Below are 17,339 nucleotides of genomic sequence, written 5' to 3'. Positions count from 1 at the left end.
AATGTCTCAGCCTCAGGTCATGTCAATGTCTCAGCCGCAGGTCATGTCAATGTCTCAGCCGCAGGTCATGTCAATGTCTCAGCCGCAGGTCATGTCAATGTCTCAGCCGCAGGTCATGTCAATGTCTCAGCCTCAGGTCATGTCAATGTCTCAGCCGCAGGTCATGTCAATGTCTCAGCCGCAGGTCATGTCAATGTCTCAGCCGCAGGTCATGTCAATGTTTCAGCCGCAGGTCATGTCAATGTCTCAGCCGCAGGTCATGTCAATGTCTCAGCCGCAGGTCATGTCAATGTCTCAGCCGCAGGTCATGTCAATGTCTCAGCCGCAGGTCATGTCAATGTCAATGTCTCAGCCGCAGGTCATGTCAATGTCTCAGCCGCAGGTCATGTCAATGCCTCAGCCGCAGGTCATGTCAATGTCTCAGCCGCAGGTCATGTCAATGTCTCAGCCTCAGGTCATGTCAATGTCTCAGCCTCAGGTCATGTCAATGTCTCAGCCGCAGGTCATGTCAATGTCTCAGCCGCAGGTCATGTCAATGTCTCAGCCGCAGGTCATGTCAATGTCTCAGCCGCAGGTCATGTCAATGTCAATGTCTCAGCCGCAGGTCATGTCAATGTCTCAGCCGCAGGTCATGTCAATGTCTCAGCCGCAGGTCATGTCAATGTCTCAGCCGCAGGTCATGTCAATGTCTCAGCCGCAGGTCATGTCAATGTCTCAGCCGCAGGTCATGTCAATGTCTCAGCCTCAGGTCATGTCAATGTCTCAGCCGCAGGTCATGTCAATGTCTCAGCCGCAGGTCATGTCAATGTCTCAGCCGCAGGTCATGTCAATGTCTCAGCCGCAGGTCATGTCAATGTCAATGTCTCAGCCTCAGGTCATGTCAATGTCTCAGCCTCAGGTCATGTCAATGTCTCAGCCGCAGGTCATGTCAATGTCTCAGCCGCAGGTCATGTCAATGTCTCAGCCTCAGGTCATGTCAATGTCTCAGCCTCAGGTCATGTCAATGTCTCAGCCGCAGGTCATGTCAATGTCTCAGCCGCAGGTCATGTCAATGTCTCAGCCTCAGGTCATGTCAATGTCTCAGCCTCAGGTCATGTCAATGTCTCAGCCGCAGGTCATGTCAATGTCTCAGCCGCAGGTCATTTCAATGTCTCAGCCGCAGGTCATGTCAATGTCTCAGCCTTAGGTCATGTCAATGTCTCAGCCGCAGGTCATGTCAATGTCTCAGCCTCAGGTCATGTCAATGTCTCAGCCTCAGGTCATGTCAATGTCTCAGCCTCAGGTCATGTCAATGTCTCAGCCGCAGGTCATGTCAATGTCTCAGCCGCAGGTCATGTCAATGTCTCAGCCGCAGGTCATGTCAATGTCTCAGCCTCAGGTCATGTCAATGTCTCAGCCTCAGGTCATGTCAATGTCTCAGCCGCAGGTCATGTCAATGTCTCAGCCGCAGGTCATGTCAATGTCTCAGCCTCAGGTCATGTCAATGTCTCAGCCTCAGGTCATGTCAATGTCTCAGCCGCAGGTCATGTCAATGTCTCAGCCGCAGGTCATTTCAATGTCTCAGCCGCAGGTCATGTCAATGTCTCAGCCTCAGGTCATGTCAATGTCTCAGCCGCAGGTCATGTCAATGTCTCAGCCTCAGGTCATGTCAATGTCTCAGCCTCAGGTCATGTCAATGTCTCAGCCTCAGGTCATGTCAATGTCTCAGCCGCAGGTCATGTCAATGTCTCAGCCGCAGGTCATGGCTCTTCCAACAGGATAATGACCCAAAACACATGGCTAAAAACATCCAATAATGGCCAAGAGCAAAGCATTGGACTATTGGGAAGTGGCTTCTATGAGCCCTGATGTAAATCCTATTGACCGTCTGTGGAAGGAGCTGAACCCGCCGTCTGGAGAAGACGCCTTCACACCTGAGACAGCCGGAGATCACGAGCAGCGGCCAAAATACCTGCGGACGGGTGCAGAAGTCTCACTGGGAGTTACACAAATCATTTGTTTGCAGCGATCACCTCAAAAGGTTGTGCCACAAAATATTAAGTTAAGGGACCATCATTTTTGTCCGGCCGGTTTCATTACTTTTTTAATTTTTTTAAATTTTTCCGTTGAACCGCAATTCAAATCTAAAGTCTGATTTACATGAGTTGATTTTCAGTAAATTACAATGTATTATTCCTTTTATCAATTTCAAGTTATTGCCGTGACCATTGTGGGCCTTTCTTTCTTTAACGGAAGGGTCCAAACAATTTTGTCCATGGCTGTAACTAAGTGAACCCCCACATCAGATAAAAGGTCCATTTTTTTTTTCAATTTTATGTCGGTAGATGCTCATATATGCCTTCCCCAGATGGCCACCTCTAGAGACCAGCAACCTTCACCGCTGATCTCCTTAACGTCCGGAAGCCAGACATGATCTCCGGGCAAGTTCTCTTAAAGCCAAAGCCAAACTCTGTGGTTTTATAGACAAGACATTGCCTCCCTCTCTTATTATGTCCTTCCCAAAATCTCTTCCCCCTCCCATCCCCACTACATAGATGAGAGATCTATTATTACCCAGCTACTCCAGGAGTCCTCCATAGAATGCAGCCCGCAGAGCACTGATCATTAATTATTTTATATATTGTATTCATCTTACCATTCACATTTCCCTTTTCCTGTATAATGTTCATACTAAGCATCCTGATTCATGAATAGAATCCCAGAACGACAGTGAACACTGACACATTCTACTATGGGACTTGTTTCCAAAAGGGCAATTCTTCTTCTATGTGGGATGTAGATAAGGGTACAGATAATGTAGTAGATGTTACCTGCAGTCCCATGTAACACTACAGATAACACACAGGGATAACTCTCTGAGTACAGATCATCTAGTAGATGTAACCTGCAGTCCTATGTAACACCACAGATAACACAGTGATAACTCTGAGTACAGATAATGTAGTAGTGTTACCTGCAGTCCTATGTAACACTACAGATAACACACAGTGATTACTCTCTGAGTACAGATAATGTAGTAGATGTTACCTGCAGTCCTATGTAACACTACAGATAACACACAGTGATTACTCTCTGAGTACAGATAATGTAGTAGATGTTACCTGCAGTCCTATGTAACACTACAGATAACACACAGTGATTACTCTCTGAGTACAGATAATGTAGTAGATGTTACCTGCAGTCCTATGTAACACCACAGATAACACAGTGATAACTCTCTGAGAACAGATAATGTAGTAGATGTTACCTGCAGTCCTAAGTAACACCACAGATAACATACAGTGATAACTATCTGAGTACAGATAATGTAGTAGATGTTACTTGCAGTCCTATGTAACACCACAGATAACACAGTGATAACTCTCTGAGTACAGATAATGTAGTAGATGTTACCTGCAGTCCTATGTAACACCAAAGATAACACAGTGATAACTCTCTGATTACAGATAATGTAGTAGATGTTACCTGTAGTCCTATGTAACACCACAGATAACACACAGTGATAACTCCCTGAGTACAGATAATGTAGTAGTGTTACCTGCAGTCCTATGTAACACCACAGATAACACAGTGATAACTCTCTGAGTACAGATAATGTAGTAGATGTTACCTGTAGTCCTATGTAACACCACAGATAACACACAGTGATAACTCCCTGAGTACAGATAATGTAGTAGATGTTACCTGCAGTCCTATGTAATACCACAGATAACACAGTGATAACTCTCTGAGTACAGATAATGTAGTAGATGTTACCTGCAGTCCTATGTAATACCACAGATAACACAGTGATAACTCTCTGTGTACAAATAATGTAGTAGATGTTACCTGCAGTCCTATGTAACACTACAGATAATACAAAGTAATAACTCTTCGAGCACAGATGATGTAGTAGATGTTACCTGCAGTCCTATGTAACACCACAGATAATACACAGTGATAACTCTCTGAGTACAGATAATGTAGTAGATGTTACCTGCAGTCCTATGTAACACCACAGATAACACAGTAATAACTCTTTGAGTAAAGAGAATATAGTAGATGTTACCTGCAGTCCTATGTAACGCCACAGATAACACAGTGATAACACTCTGAGTACAGATAATGTAGTGCTGTTACCTGCAGTCCTATGTAACACCACAGATAACACAGTAATATCTCTCTGAGTAAAGATAATATAGTAGATTCTAGTTGCAGTCCTATGTAACCCCACAGATAAAACACAGTGATAATGCTCTAAGTAAATATAATATAGTAGATGTTACCTGCAGTCCTATGTAACACCACAGATAACACAGGGATAACTCTCTGAGTACAGAAAATATAGTAGATGTTAGCTGCAGTCCTATGTAACACCACAGATAACACACAGTGATAACTCTCTGAGTACAGATAATGTAGTAGATGTCACCTGCAGTCCTATGTAACACCACAGATAACACACAGTGATAACTCTCTGAGTACAGATAATGTAGTAGATGTTACCTGCAGTCCTAAGTAACACCACAGATAACATACAGTGATAACTATCTGAGTACAGATAATGTAGTAGATGTTACTTGTAGTCCTATGTAACACCACAGATAACACAGTGATAACTCTCTGAGTACAGATAATGTAGTAGATGTTACCTGCAGTCCTATGTAACACCAAAGATAACACAGTGATAACTCTCTGATTACAGATAATGTAGTAGATGTTACCTGTAGTCCTATGTAACACCACAGATAACACACAGTGATAACTCCCTGAGTACAGATAATGTAGTAGTGTTACCTGCAGTCCTATGTAACACCACAGATAACACAGTGATAACTCTCTGAGTACAGATAATGTAGTAGATGTTACCTGTAGTCCTATGTAACACCACAGATAACACACAGTGATAACTCCCTGAGTACAGATAATGTAGTAGATGTTACCTGCAGTCCTATGTAATACCACAGATAACACAGTGATAACTCTCTGAGTACAGATAATGTAGTAGATGTTACCTGCAGTCCTATGTAATACCACAGATAACACAGTGATAACTCTCTGTGTACAAATAATGTAGTAGATGTTACCTGCAGTCCTATGTAACACTACAGATAATACAAAGTAATAACTCTTCGAGCACAGATGATGTAGTAGATGTTACCTGCAGTCCTATGTAACACCACAGATAATACACAGTGATAACTCTCTGAGTACAGATAATGTAGTAGATGTTACCTGCAGTCCTATGTAACACCACAGATAACACAGTAATAACTCTTTGAGTAAAGAGAATATAGTAGATGTTACCTGCAGTCCTATGTAACGCCACAGATAACACAGTGATAACACTCTGAGTACAGATAATGTAGTGCTGTTACCTGCAGTCCTATGTAACACCACAGATAACACAGTAATATCTCTCTGAGTAAAGATAATATAGTAGATTCTAGTTGCAGTCCTATGTAACCCCACAGATAAAACACAGTGATAATGCTCTAAGTAAATATAATATAGTAGATGTTACCTGCAGTCCTATGTAACACCACAGATAACACAGGGATAACTCTCTGAGTACAGAAAATATAGTAGATGTTAGCTGCAGTCCTATGTAACACCACTGATAACACACAGTGATAACTCTCTGAGTACAGATAATGTAGTAGATGTCACCTGCAGTCCTATGTAACACCACAGATAACACACAGTGATAACTCTCTGAGTACAGATAATGTAGTAGATGTCACCTGCAGTCCTATGTAACACCACAGATAATACACAGTGATAACTCTCTGAGTACAGATAATGAAGTAGATGTTACCGGCAGTCCTATGTAACACCACAGATAACACAGTGATAACTCTCTGAGTACAGATAATGTAGTAGTGTTACATGCAGTCCTATGTAACACCACAGATAATACACAGTGGTAACTCTCTGAGTACAGATAATGTAGTAGATGTTACCTGCAGTCCTATGTAATATCACAGATAACACAGTGATTACTCTCTGAGTACAGACAATGTAGTAGATGTTACCTGCAGTCCTATGTAACACCACAGATAACACAGTGATAACTCTCAGTACAGATCATGTAGGTGTTACCTGCGGTCCTATGTAACACCACAGATAACACAGTGATAACTCTCTGAGTACATATAATGTAGTAGCGTTACCTGCAGTCCTATGTAACAGCACAGATAACACAGTGATAACTCTCTGAGTACAGATAATGTAGTAGATGTTACTTGCAGTCCTATGTAACACCACAGATAATACACAGTGATTGCTCCCTGAGTACAGATAATGTAGTAGATGTTACCTGCAGTCCTATGTAACACCACAGATAACACAGTGATAGCTCTCTGAGTACAGATAATGTAGTAGTGTTACCTGCAGTCCTGTGTAACACCACAGATAACACAGTGATAACTCTCTGAGTACAGATAATGTAGTAGACTTTACCTGCAGTCCTATGTAACAGCACAGATAACACAGTGATAGCTCCCTGAGTACAGATAATGTAGTAGATGTTACCTGCAGTCCTGTGTAACACCACAGGTAACACACAGTGATAATTCTCTGAGTACAGATAATGTAGTAGTGTTACCTGCAGTCCTATGTAACACCACAGATAACACAGTGATAACTCTCTGATTACAGATAATGTAGTAGATGTTCCCTGCAGTCCTATGTAACATCACAGATAACACAGTGATAGCTCCCAGAGTACAGATAATGTAGTAGTGTTACCTGCAGTCCTGTGTAACACCACAGATAACACAGTGATAACTCTCTGAGTACAGATAATGTAGTAGTGTTACATGCAGTCCTATGTAACACCACAGATAATACACAGTGGTAACTCTCTGAGTACAGATGATGTAGTAGATGTTACCTGCAGTCCTATGTAATATCACAGATAACACACTAATAACTCTCTGAGTACAGATAATGTAGTAGATGTTACCTGCAGTCCTATGTAACACCACAGATAACACAGTGATAACTCTCAGTACAGATGATGTAGGTGTTACCTGCAGTCCTATGTAACAGCACAGATAACACAGTGATAACTCTCTGAGTACAGATAATGTAGTAGATGTTACCTGCAGTCCTATGTAACAGCACAGATAACACAGTGATAACTCTCTGAGTACAGATAATGTAGTAGATGTTACCTGTAGTCCTATGTAACACCACAGATAACACACAGTGATAACTCCCTGAGTACAGATAATGTAGTAGGTGTTACCTGCAGTCCTATGTAACACCACAGATAACACAGTGATAACTCTCTGAGTACAGATAATGTAGTAGATGTTACCTGCAGTCCTATGTAACAGCACAGATAACACAGTGATAGCTCCCTGAGTACAGATAATGTAGTAGTGTTACCTGCAGTCCTGTGTAACACCACAGATAACACAGTGATAGCTCCCAGAGTACAGATAATGTAGTAGAAGTTACCTGCAGTCCTATGTAACACCACAGATAACACACAGTGATAACTCTCTGAGTACAGATGATGTAGTAGATGTTACCTGCAGTCCTATGTAATATCACAGATAACACAGTGATTACTCTCTGAGTACAGACAATGTAGTAGATGTTACCTGCAGTCCTATGTAACACCACAGATAACACAGTGATAACTCTCAGTACAGATGATGTAGGTGTTACCTGCAGTCCTATGTAACAGCACAGATAACACAGTGATAACTCTCTGAGTACAGATAATGTAGTAGTGTTACCTGCAGTCCTATGTAACACCACAGATAGCACACAGTGATATCTCTCTGAGTACAGATAATGTAGTAGATGTTACCTGCAGTCCTATGTAACACCAAAGATAACACAGTGATAACTCTCTGATTACAGATAATGTAGTAGATGTTACCTGTAGTCCTATGTAACACCACAGATAACACACAGTGATAACTCCCTGAGTACAGATAATGTAGTAGTGTTACCTGCAGTCCTATGTAACACCACAGATAACACAGTGATAACTCTCTGAGTACAGATAATGTAGTAGATGTTACCTGCAGTCCTATGTTACACCAAAGATAACACAGTGATAACTCTCTGAGTACAGATAATGTAGTAGATGTTACCTGTAGTCCATGTAACACCACAGATAACACACAGTGATAACTCCCTGAGTACAGATAATGTAGTAGTGTTACCTGCAGTCCTATGTAACACCACAGATAACACAGTGATAACTCTCTGAGTACAGATAATGTAGTAGATGTTACCTGCAGTCCTATGTAATACCACAGATAACACAGTGATAACACTCTGAGTACAGATAATGTAGTAGTGTTACCTGCAGTCCTATGTAACACCACAGATAACACAGTGATAACTCTCTGTGTACAAATAATGTAGTAGATGTTACCTGCAGTCCTATGTAACACTACAGATAATACAATGTAATAACTCTTCAAGTACAGATGATGTAGTAGATGTTACCTGCAGTCCTATGTAACACCACAGATAATACACAGTGATAACTCTCTGAGTACAGATAATGTAGTAGATGTTACCTGCAGTCCTATGTAACACCACAGATAACACAGTAATAACTCTTTGAGTAAAGAGAATATAGTAGATGTTACCTGCAGTCCTATGTAACGCCACAGATAACACAGTGATAACACTCTGAGTACAGATAATGTAGTGGTGTTACCTGCAGTCCTATGTAACACCACAGATAACACAGTAATATCTCTCTGAGTAAAGATAATATTGTAGATTCTAGTTGCAGTCCTATGTAACCCCACAGATAAAATACAGTGATAATGCTCTAAGTAAATATAATATAGTAGATGTTACCTGCAGTCCTATGTAACACCACAGATAACACAGGGATAACTCTCTGAGTACAGAAAATATAGTAGATGTTAGCTGCAGTCCTATGTAACACCACAGATAACACACAGTGATAACTCTCTGAGTACAGATAATGTAGTAGATGTCACCTGCAGTCCTATGTAACACAACAGATAATACACAGTGATAACTCTCTGAGTACAGATAATGAAGTAGATGTTACCTGCAGTCATATGTAACACTACAGATAACACAGTGATTACTCTCTGAGTACAGATAATGTAGTAGATGTTACCTGCAGTCCTATGTAACACCACAGATAACACAGTGATAACTCTCTGAGTACAGATAATGTAGTAGTGTTACATGCAGTCCTATGTAACACCACAGATAACACACAGTGATAACTCTCTGAGTACAGATAATGTAGTAGATGTCACCTGCAGTCCTATGTAACACCACAGATAATACACAGTGATAACTCTCTGAGTACAGATAATGTAGTAGATGTTACCTGCAGTCCTATGTAACACCATAGATAACACAGTAATAACTCTTTGAGTAAAGAGAATATAGTAGATGTTACCTGCAGTCCTATGTAACGCCACAGATAACACAGTGATAACACTCTGAGTACAGATAATGTAGTGGTGTTACCTGCAGTCCTATGTAATATCACAGATAACACACAGTGATAACTCCCTGAGTACAGATAATGTAGTAGTGTTACCTGCAGTCCTATGTAACACCACAGATAACACAGTGATAACTCTCTGAGTACAGATAATGTAGTAGATGTTACCTGCAGTCCTATGTTACACCAAAGATAACACAGTGATAACTCTCTGAGTACAGATAATGTAGTAGATGTTACCTGTAGTCCATGTAACACCACAGATAACACACAGTGATAACTCCCTGAGTACAGATAATGTAGTAGTGTTACCTGCAGTCCTATGTAACACCACAGATAACACAGTGATAACTCTCTGAGTACAGATAATGTAGTAGATGTTACCTGCAGTCCTATGTAATACCACAGATAACACAGTGATAACACTCTGAGTACAGATAATGTAGTAGTGTTACCTGCAGTCCTATGTAACACCACAGATAACACAGTGATAACTCTCTGTGTACAAATAATGTAGTAGATGTTACCTGCAGTCCTATGTAACACTACAGATAATACAATGTAATAACTCTTCAAGTACAGATGATGTAGTAGATGTTACCTGCAGTCCTATGTAACACCACAGATAATACACAGTGATAACTCTCTGAGTACAGATAATGTAGTAGATGTTACCTGCAGTCCTATGTAACACCACAGATAACACAGTAATAACTCTTTGAGTAAAGAGAATATAGTAGATGTTACCTGCAGTCCTATGTAACGCCACAGATAACACAGTGATAACACTCTGAGTACAGATAATGTAGTGGTGTTACCTGCAGTCCTATGTAACACCACAGATAACACAGTAATATCTCTCTGAGTAAAGATAATATTGTAGATTCTAGTTGCAGTCCTATGTAACCCCACAGATAAAACACAGTGATAATGCTCTAAGTAAATATAATATAGTAGATGTTACCTGCAGTCCTATGTAACACCACAGATAACACAGGGATAACTCTCTGAGTACAGAAAATATAGTAGAAGTTACCTGCAGTCCTATGTAACACCACAGATAACACACAGTGATAACTCTCTGAGTACAGATAATGTAGTAGATGTCACCTGCAGTCCTATGTAACACAACAGATAATACACAGTGATAACTCTCTGAGTACAGATAATGAAGTAGATGTTACCTGCAGTCATATGTAACACTACAGATAACACAGTGATTACTCTCTGAGTACAGATAATGTAGTAGATGTTACCTGCAGTCCTATGTAACACCACAGATAACACAGTGATAACTCTCTGAGTACAGATAATGTAGTACTGTTACATGCAGTCCTATGTAACACCACAGATAACACACAGTGATAACTCTCTGAGTACAGATAATGTAGTAGATGTCACCTGCAGTCCTATGTAACACCACAGATAATACACAGTGATAACTCTCTGAGTACAGATAATGTAGTAGATGTTACCTGCAGTCCTATGTAACACCATAGATAACACAGTAATAACTCTTTGAGTAAAGAGAATATAGTAGATGTTACCTGCAGTCCTATGTAACGCCACAGATAACACAGTGATAACACTCTGAGTACAGATAATGTAGTGGTGTTACCTGCAGTCCTATGTAATATCACAGATAACACACTAATAACTCTCTGAGTACAGATAATGTAGTAGATGTTACCTGCAGTCCTATGTAACACCACAGATAACACAGTGATAACTCTCAGTACAGATGATGTAGGTGTTACCTGCAGTCCTATGTAACAGCACAGATAACACAGTGATAACTCTCTGAGTACAGATAATGTAGTAGTGTTACCTGCAGTCCTATGTAACACCACAGATAGCACACAGTGATATCTCTCTGAGTACAGATAATGTAGTAGATGTTACCTGCCGTCCTATGTAACAGCACAGATAACACAGTGATAACTCTCTGAGTACAGATAATGTAGTAGATGTTACCTGCAGTCCTATGTAACACCACAGATAACACAGTGATAACTCTCAGTACAGATGATGTAGGTGTTACCTGCAGTCCTATGTAACAGCACAGATAACACAGTGATAACTCTCTGAGTACAGATAATGTAGTAGTGTTACCTGCAGTCCTATGTATCACCACAGATAACACACAGTGATAGCTCCCTGAGTACAGATAATGTAGTAGATGTTACCTGAAGTCCTATGTAACACCGCAGATAACACAGTGATAACTCTCTGAGTACAGATAATGTAGTAGACTTTACCTGCAGTCCTATGTAACAGCACAGATAACACAGTGATAGCTCCCTGAGTACAGATAATGTAGTAGTGTTACCTGCAGTCCTGTGTAACACCACAGATAACACAGTGATAGCTCCCAGAGTACAGATAATGTAGTAGAAGTTACCTGCAGTCCTATGTAACACCACAGATAACACACAGTGATAACTCTCTGAGTACAGATGATGTAGTAGATGTTACCTGCAGTCCTATGTAATATCACAGATAACACAGTGATTACTCTCTGAGAACAAATAATGTAGTAGATGTTACCTGCAGTCCTATGTAACAGCACAGATAACACAGTGATAGCTCCCTGAGTACAGATAATGTAGTAGTGTTACCTGCAGTCCTATGTAACACTACAGATAACACACAGTGATAACTCTCTGAGTACAGATAATGTAGTAGATGTTACCTGCAGTCCTATGTAACACCACAGATAACACAGTGATAACTCTCTGAGTACAGATAATGTAGTATATGTTACCTGCAGTCCTATGTAACACCACAGATAACACAGTGATAGCTCCCAGAGTACAGATAATGTAGTAGAAGTTACCTGCAGTCCTATGTAACACCACAGATAACACACAGTGATAACTCTCTGAGTACAGATAATGTAGTAGATGTTACCTGCAGTCCTATGTAACACCACAGATAACACAGTGATAAGTCTCTGACTACAGATAATGTAGTAGATGTTACCTGCAGTCCTATGTAACACCACAGATAACACACAGTGATAACTCTCTGAGTACAGATAATGTAGTAATGTAACCTGCAGTCCTATGTAACAGCACAGATAACACAGTGATAACTCTCTGAGTACAGATAATGTAGTAGATGTAACCTGCAGTCCTATGTAACAGCACAGATAACACAGTGATAACTTTCAGTACAGATAATGTAGTATTTTTTTTAACTGGTTCCCGAGCGCTGGCTGTATTTTTACGGCCAGTGGTCAGGGTCCTTAAAACATGCGCCATAGACTTTTTACGGCGCGGGTTTTAACTTGCTGCCCGAGCGATCGGGCAGCTAAATGTCGGGTCTCCGGCTGTCAGTGACTGCCGGGGACCCTGAGGAGAGGGCTGATTTCCCTGCTGTGCAGCTCCAGTTACAGTGGAAAAAGATGGTGTAAAAGAAAGAAAATAATATATATAAAGTTCCCCAAAGGTCTTTTTTGACCATTCAGGGACAGACCATAGTAATAAAAAATAGTAAAGTGCAAAAAAAATGAATAATAAATACACATAAAATACCCACCCCAAAAAAAAAACCCCCGCCAATCATTGTTGTAACGCTAGCGCTGATCCAATTACCCTAATATAGACATGTAATATATAAAAATTGACGGTAGACAATGACGATCACAAATAAAAGGTTTATTTTAGGGTAAAACTATGTTATAAAAAAAAATATTTGAAACTTAATACAGCTTATTTTTTTACTATTATTTTCAAACTTTAAGAATAAAAATTCTAAAATAACAAAAAGGATGTGTATAAAAACGATAAAAAAAAAGAAACCTGCATTGTCTACAGAAAAAACATCGCAACAATCACGTCGTTAGCCCAACAAATAAAAAAGGTTATAGCCATTTAAATAACAAGTGCTAAAAAGGGCTAAACGGTGTCTGGTCCTGAAGGCTCGAAATAGCGCGGACATGAACTGGTTAAATGACAAACTAATTCATATTCAACACATCCTTTCTAATTTCATAAAAGAATAACAAACTCAGCTCTGCTACATGTGCACATTTATGGTCATCCAGCACAGTTCATCCCCATTGTAAAGCTGATGTTTTCCTGACTTTGTACAGGTCCACCTCTGCACCTGCTCCCCCCCCCCCCCCCTTATTGCACATTACTGCAGTTCGCAGACTTTTCCTCTGGATTCTCAGTGCAGCGCTGAATGATCACATTCTTTTCTTCCCCATCTCACTTCTCATCCACATGTCGCCTCCTGTCGCATCCTCCGCCCAAATCGCAGCTGGTTCCCCTGTAATGTCGCAGACGTCACCCCTTCCCCTTTACTGTCACATTAGAAACACAACGATTTTATTTTGTATTATTCTTTATTACATTTTTGCTTCTCGTTTAGAAAATCGATTTGCTTTTAGAATGTAACCCTTGCGGTGCCAGACCCAGAATTCCTCCTTTATTTCAGAAGTCTCTGCAGTGATTGGGTCTATGGGAGGGGGGGGGGGGCGGTATTGCTTTATTTAAAAAAAAAGAATTCTTCTTTTGACTGTAAGAGTTTTGGAAGATGGAGGCAGAAGGCAGCCCCCGCCTCACGTAATCCTCTGTTTAATTGCTGTCACTTAGTTGTCATAGCGATAGGGTTCTGGCACCGAAACAGTTAAAGAGGCTCCTGCTGGGGTTGAGGCTTTTTCTTCTGTGACATTATAGAGTTGTATCATCTTGTGACATATTCTCCAATATCGATCAGATGTAGAGCTGCCCCTTCCACAAGGTGACATCTTCTCACTTCCCCAGTGTTACAATGTTTCATTCTTTGGAAGTCTAATTCTTAATTGTATCTTTTTTCCAGTTCTTCAGAATGTTACATTGTAAGAAAAGGTACAATTCACACCAGAAGTCGTTATCCAAAGATCGATTTTTAATATGAGTAATTCTGCCAGTATAAGTGCAACGTTTCGGACATGTCTCTGACCTTCATCAGGCACTGTAATATCCTGGGTCCTGCGTAATGGCGCTTAGTGTATGGCGGCTTGCTTCTGGTGTGAATTGCACCTTTTCTTAGGGTATGTTCACACGGCAGCGTCCGTAACGGCCGAAATTACGGGGCTGTTTTCAGGAGAAAACAGCCCCGTCATTTCAGCCGTAACGGCATGTGCAGGCGCTTGAACGCCGCGTCCATTACGGACGTAACTGGAGCTGGTTTTCCATGGAGTCCATAGAAAATGGCTCCATTTACGTCTGAAGAAGTGACATGACACTTCTTTGGTGCGGGCGTCTATTTACGCGCCGTCTTTTGACAGCGACGCGTAAATATACGCCTCGTGTGAACAGACAAACGTCAGCCCATTGCTTTCAATGGGCAGATGTTTGTCAACGCTTTCAAGCCGTAATTTCGGATGTAATTCCAGGCATAAAACGCCCGAATTACGTCCGTAATTTGGCCGTGTGAACATACCCTTTGCGTTGGCAAACATCTGCCCATTGAAAGCAATGGGCTGACGTTTGTCTGTTCACACGAGGCGTATATTTACGCGTCGCTGTCAAAAGACGGCGCGTAAATAGACGTCCGTGCCAAAAAAGTGTCATGTCACTTCTTCAGGCGTAAATGGAGCCGTTTTCTATGGACTGCATGGAAAACCAGCTCCAGTTACGTCCGTAATGGACGCGGCGTTCAAGCTCCTGCACATGCCGTTACGGACGCTGCCGTGTTTTTACTCTGTTCTCTAGAATGTTACATTGTTTCAGTCTTATTGTAGCTTTTTCACAGTAATTCAGAATGTTACATTGTTTCAGTCTTGGGAAGAGTTAAGTCTTATTGTATCTTTTTACTCTGTTCTCTAGATTGTTACATTGTTTCAGCCTTATTGTGTCTTTTCTTCCAGTAATTCAGATTGTTACATTGTTTCGACCTTATTGTGTCTTATTTTCGCAGTAATTCGGAATGTTACATTGTTTCGGCCTTATTGTATCTTTTTACTCTGTTCTCTAGAATGTTACATTGTTTCAGTATTGGGAAGAGTTAAGTCTTATTGCATCTTTTTACTCTGTTCTCTAGATTGTTACATTGTTTCGGCCTTATTGTGTCTTATTTTCCCAGTAATTCGGATTGTTACATTGTTTCAGCCTTATTGCATCTTTTCTTCCAGTAATTCAGATTGTTACATTGTTTCAGCCTTATTTTCCCAGTAATTCAGATTGTTACATTGTTTCAGCCTTATTTTCCCAGTAATTCGGAACGTTACATTGTTTCAGCCTTATTGCGTCTTTTCTTCCAGTAATTCAGCGTTACCTTGTAATTGTATCTTTTTTTTGTTCCCTTCCTCTAGGTTCCTCTGAGAGGCCACTAGGGGGCGCCTGGTACATGCAGACAAGGCTGGATTGATTTTGCTCAAGCCTCATAAAACTGCTCGTGCTCCACCTGTTATGTCCGAGATCTGGCCCCTGCCTGACAATTACTCTGAATTCCATAGGAGCAGAGACCTAGGATGAGGAGCCCTGGATCCCCCCACAACTTGCTTTTCATTTGGCCACTTCTCCTGCTCTGCCCCGCGGCCTCCAGCCTGGACTTGGGACTCAGTTCTTGTACGACACAAGTCCAGGGAGAATTCTACGGATATTTCTCGTCTCTGTCTCTCTTCCCTTTGAACAATTCCCTGTGCGCCTGGATTATCCAGAACCCAGACCCCCGGAGATACACCCTGTATGTGAAGGTATCTAAGCCGGCGGGTATATGCGACCACCAGCAGATCCGCACCTCGCAGTTTGACTCTTTCCTGGAGTCCACACGGACGTATTTGGGGATGGAGAGTTTCGATGATGTCTTGAAGCTGTGCGACAGTTCCGTCCAGTACGCCTTCCTACAGTCCAACAAACAGTTCCTGCAGATGCGACAGACCCTCCCCAGGAAAGAAGACCCCCAGTTACAATGGAAAACGTCGCAGCCGCAGGAGACGGATTTTTCCCTGGAATATTTAGTTTTGGGGAACAGGAACCCCCGGAAAGCTGCCTGCCAGATGCTGTGTAAGTGGCTGGACACCTGTCTCTCCAGCAGCAGCAGCTTCCACCCCTGTGGCATCATGCAGACCCCATGCTCCTGCCATGACGGGGAGGTGGGCAGCGACCCCCAGGGGGGCACCAACAAGAGGGGCGACTGCTACAAGGACGGGATCTACCTGGAGAACTGCATGAGCAGCTCCAGGGACAACAGTGCCGGAGACTTCCAAGGTAAGTGGAGGAAAGTTTATACAAGTTGTAGCAGAGCTGAGGATGTCATGTATGCATATTACAATGTGTTATCTGGGGTTTTACATACATGTGTAGCAGAGCTGAGGATGTCATGTATGCATATTACAATGTGTTATCTGGGGTTTTACATACAGATGTAGCAGGGCTGAGGATGTCATGTATGCATATTACAATGTGTTAGCTGGGGTTTTACATACAGATGTAGCAGGGCTGAGGATGTCATGTATGCATATTACAATGTGTTATCTGGTTTTACATACAGATGTAGCAGAGCTGAGGATGTCATGTATGCATATTACAATGTGTTATCTGGGGTTTTGCATACAGATGTAGCAGGGCTGAGGATGTCATGTATGCATATTACAGTGTGTTATCGGTGGTTTTATATACAGATGTAGCAGAGCTGAGGATGTCATGTATGCATATTACAATGTGTTATCTGGGGTTTTACATACAGATGTAGCAGGGCTGAGTTGGTCGTTTAGTGCAATATATAGCAATATTATAAAGAAATGTAGCAGAGGTGGGATTGTCTTTTGACATAACACATGGTTATCTGTGGGTTTACATACAGGTATAGCAGTGCCCAGTTGGTCATTCGTTGATATAGCAATATTATATAGAAATGTTCAGAGCTGGATTTGTCATTTGGCACAACGCATGGTTAT

General features: G+C 41.5%; 1 protein-coding gene across 1 annotated transcript in view; it reads left to right on the top strand.

Moving 5' to 3' along the window:
- ADGRB1 (adhesion G protein-coupled receptor B1) overlaps nt 1-17,339 on the top strand; it is a 615,330-nt gene that overhangs the window by 204,792 nt on the left and 393,199 nt on the right. Inside the window, exon 2 of the mRNA XM_075827930.1 lies at nt 15,753-16,650. Within this exon, the coding sequence (XP_075684045.1) occupies nt 15,912-16,650 (739 nt within the window). The 5' untranslated portion in view covers nt 15,753-15,911. The remainder of the gene's footprint in view (nt 1-15,752; nt 16,651-17,339) is intronic.

Source organism: Rhinoderma darwinii, chromosome 5 (assembly GCF_050947455.1).
Source record: "Rhinoderma darwinii isolate aRhiDar2 chromosome 5, aRhiDar2.hap1, whole genome shotgun sequence".
NCBI lineage: Eukaryota > Metazoa > Chordata > Amphibia > Anura > Rhinodermatidae > Rhinoderma > Rhinoderma darwinii.
The sequence above is the reverse complement of the archived record's forward strand: the minus strand, read 5'-3'. Positions and strand labels throughout refer to the sequence as shown.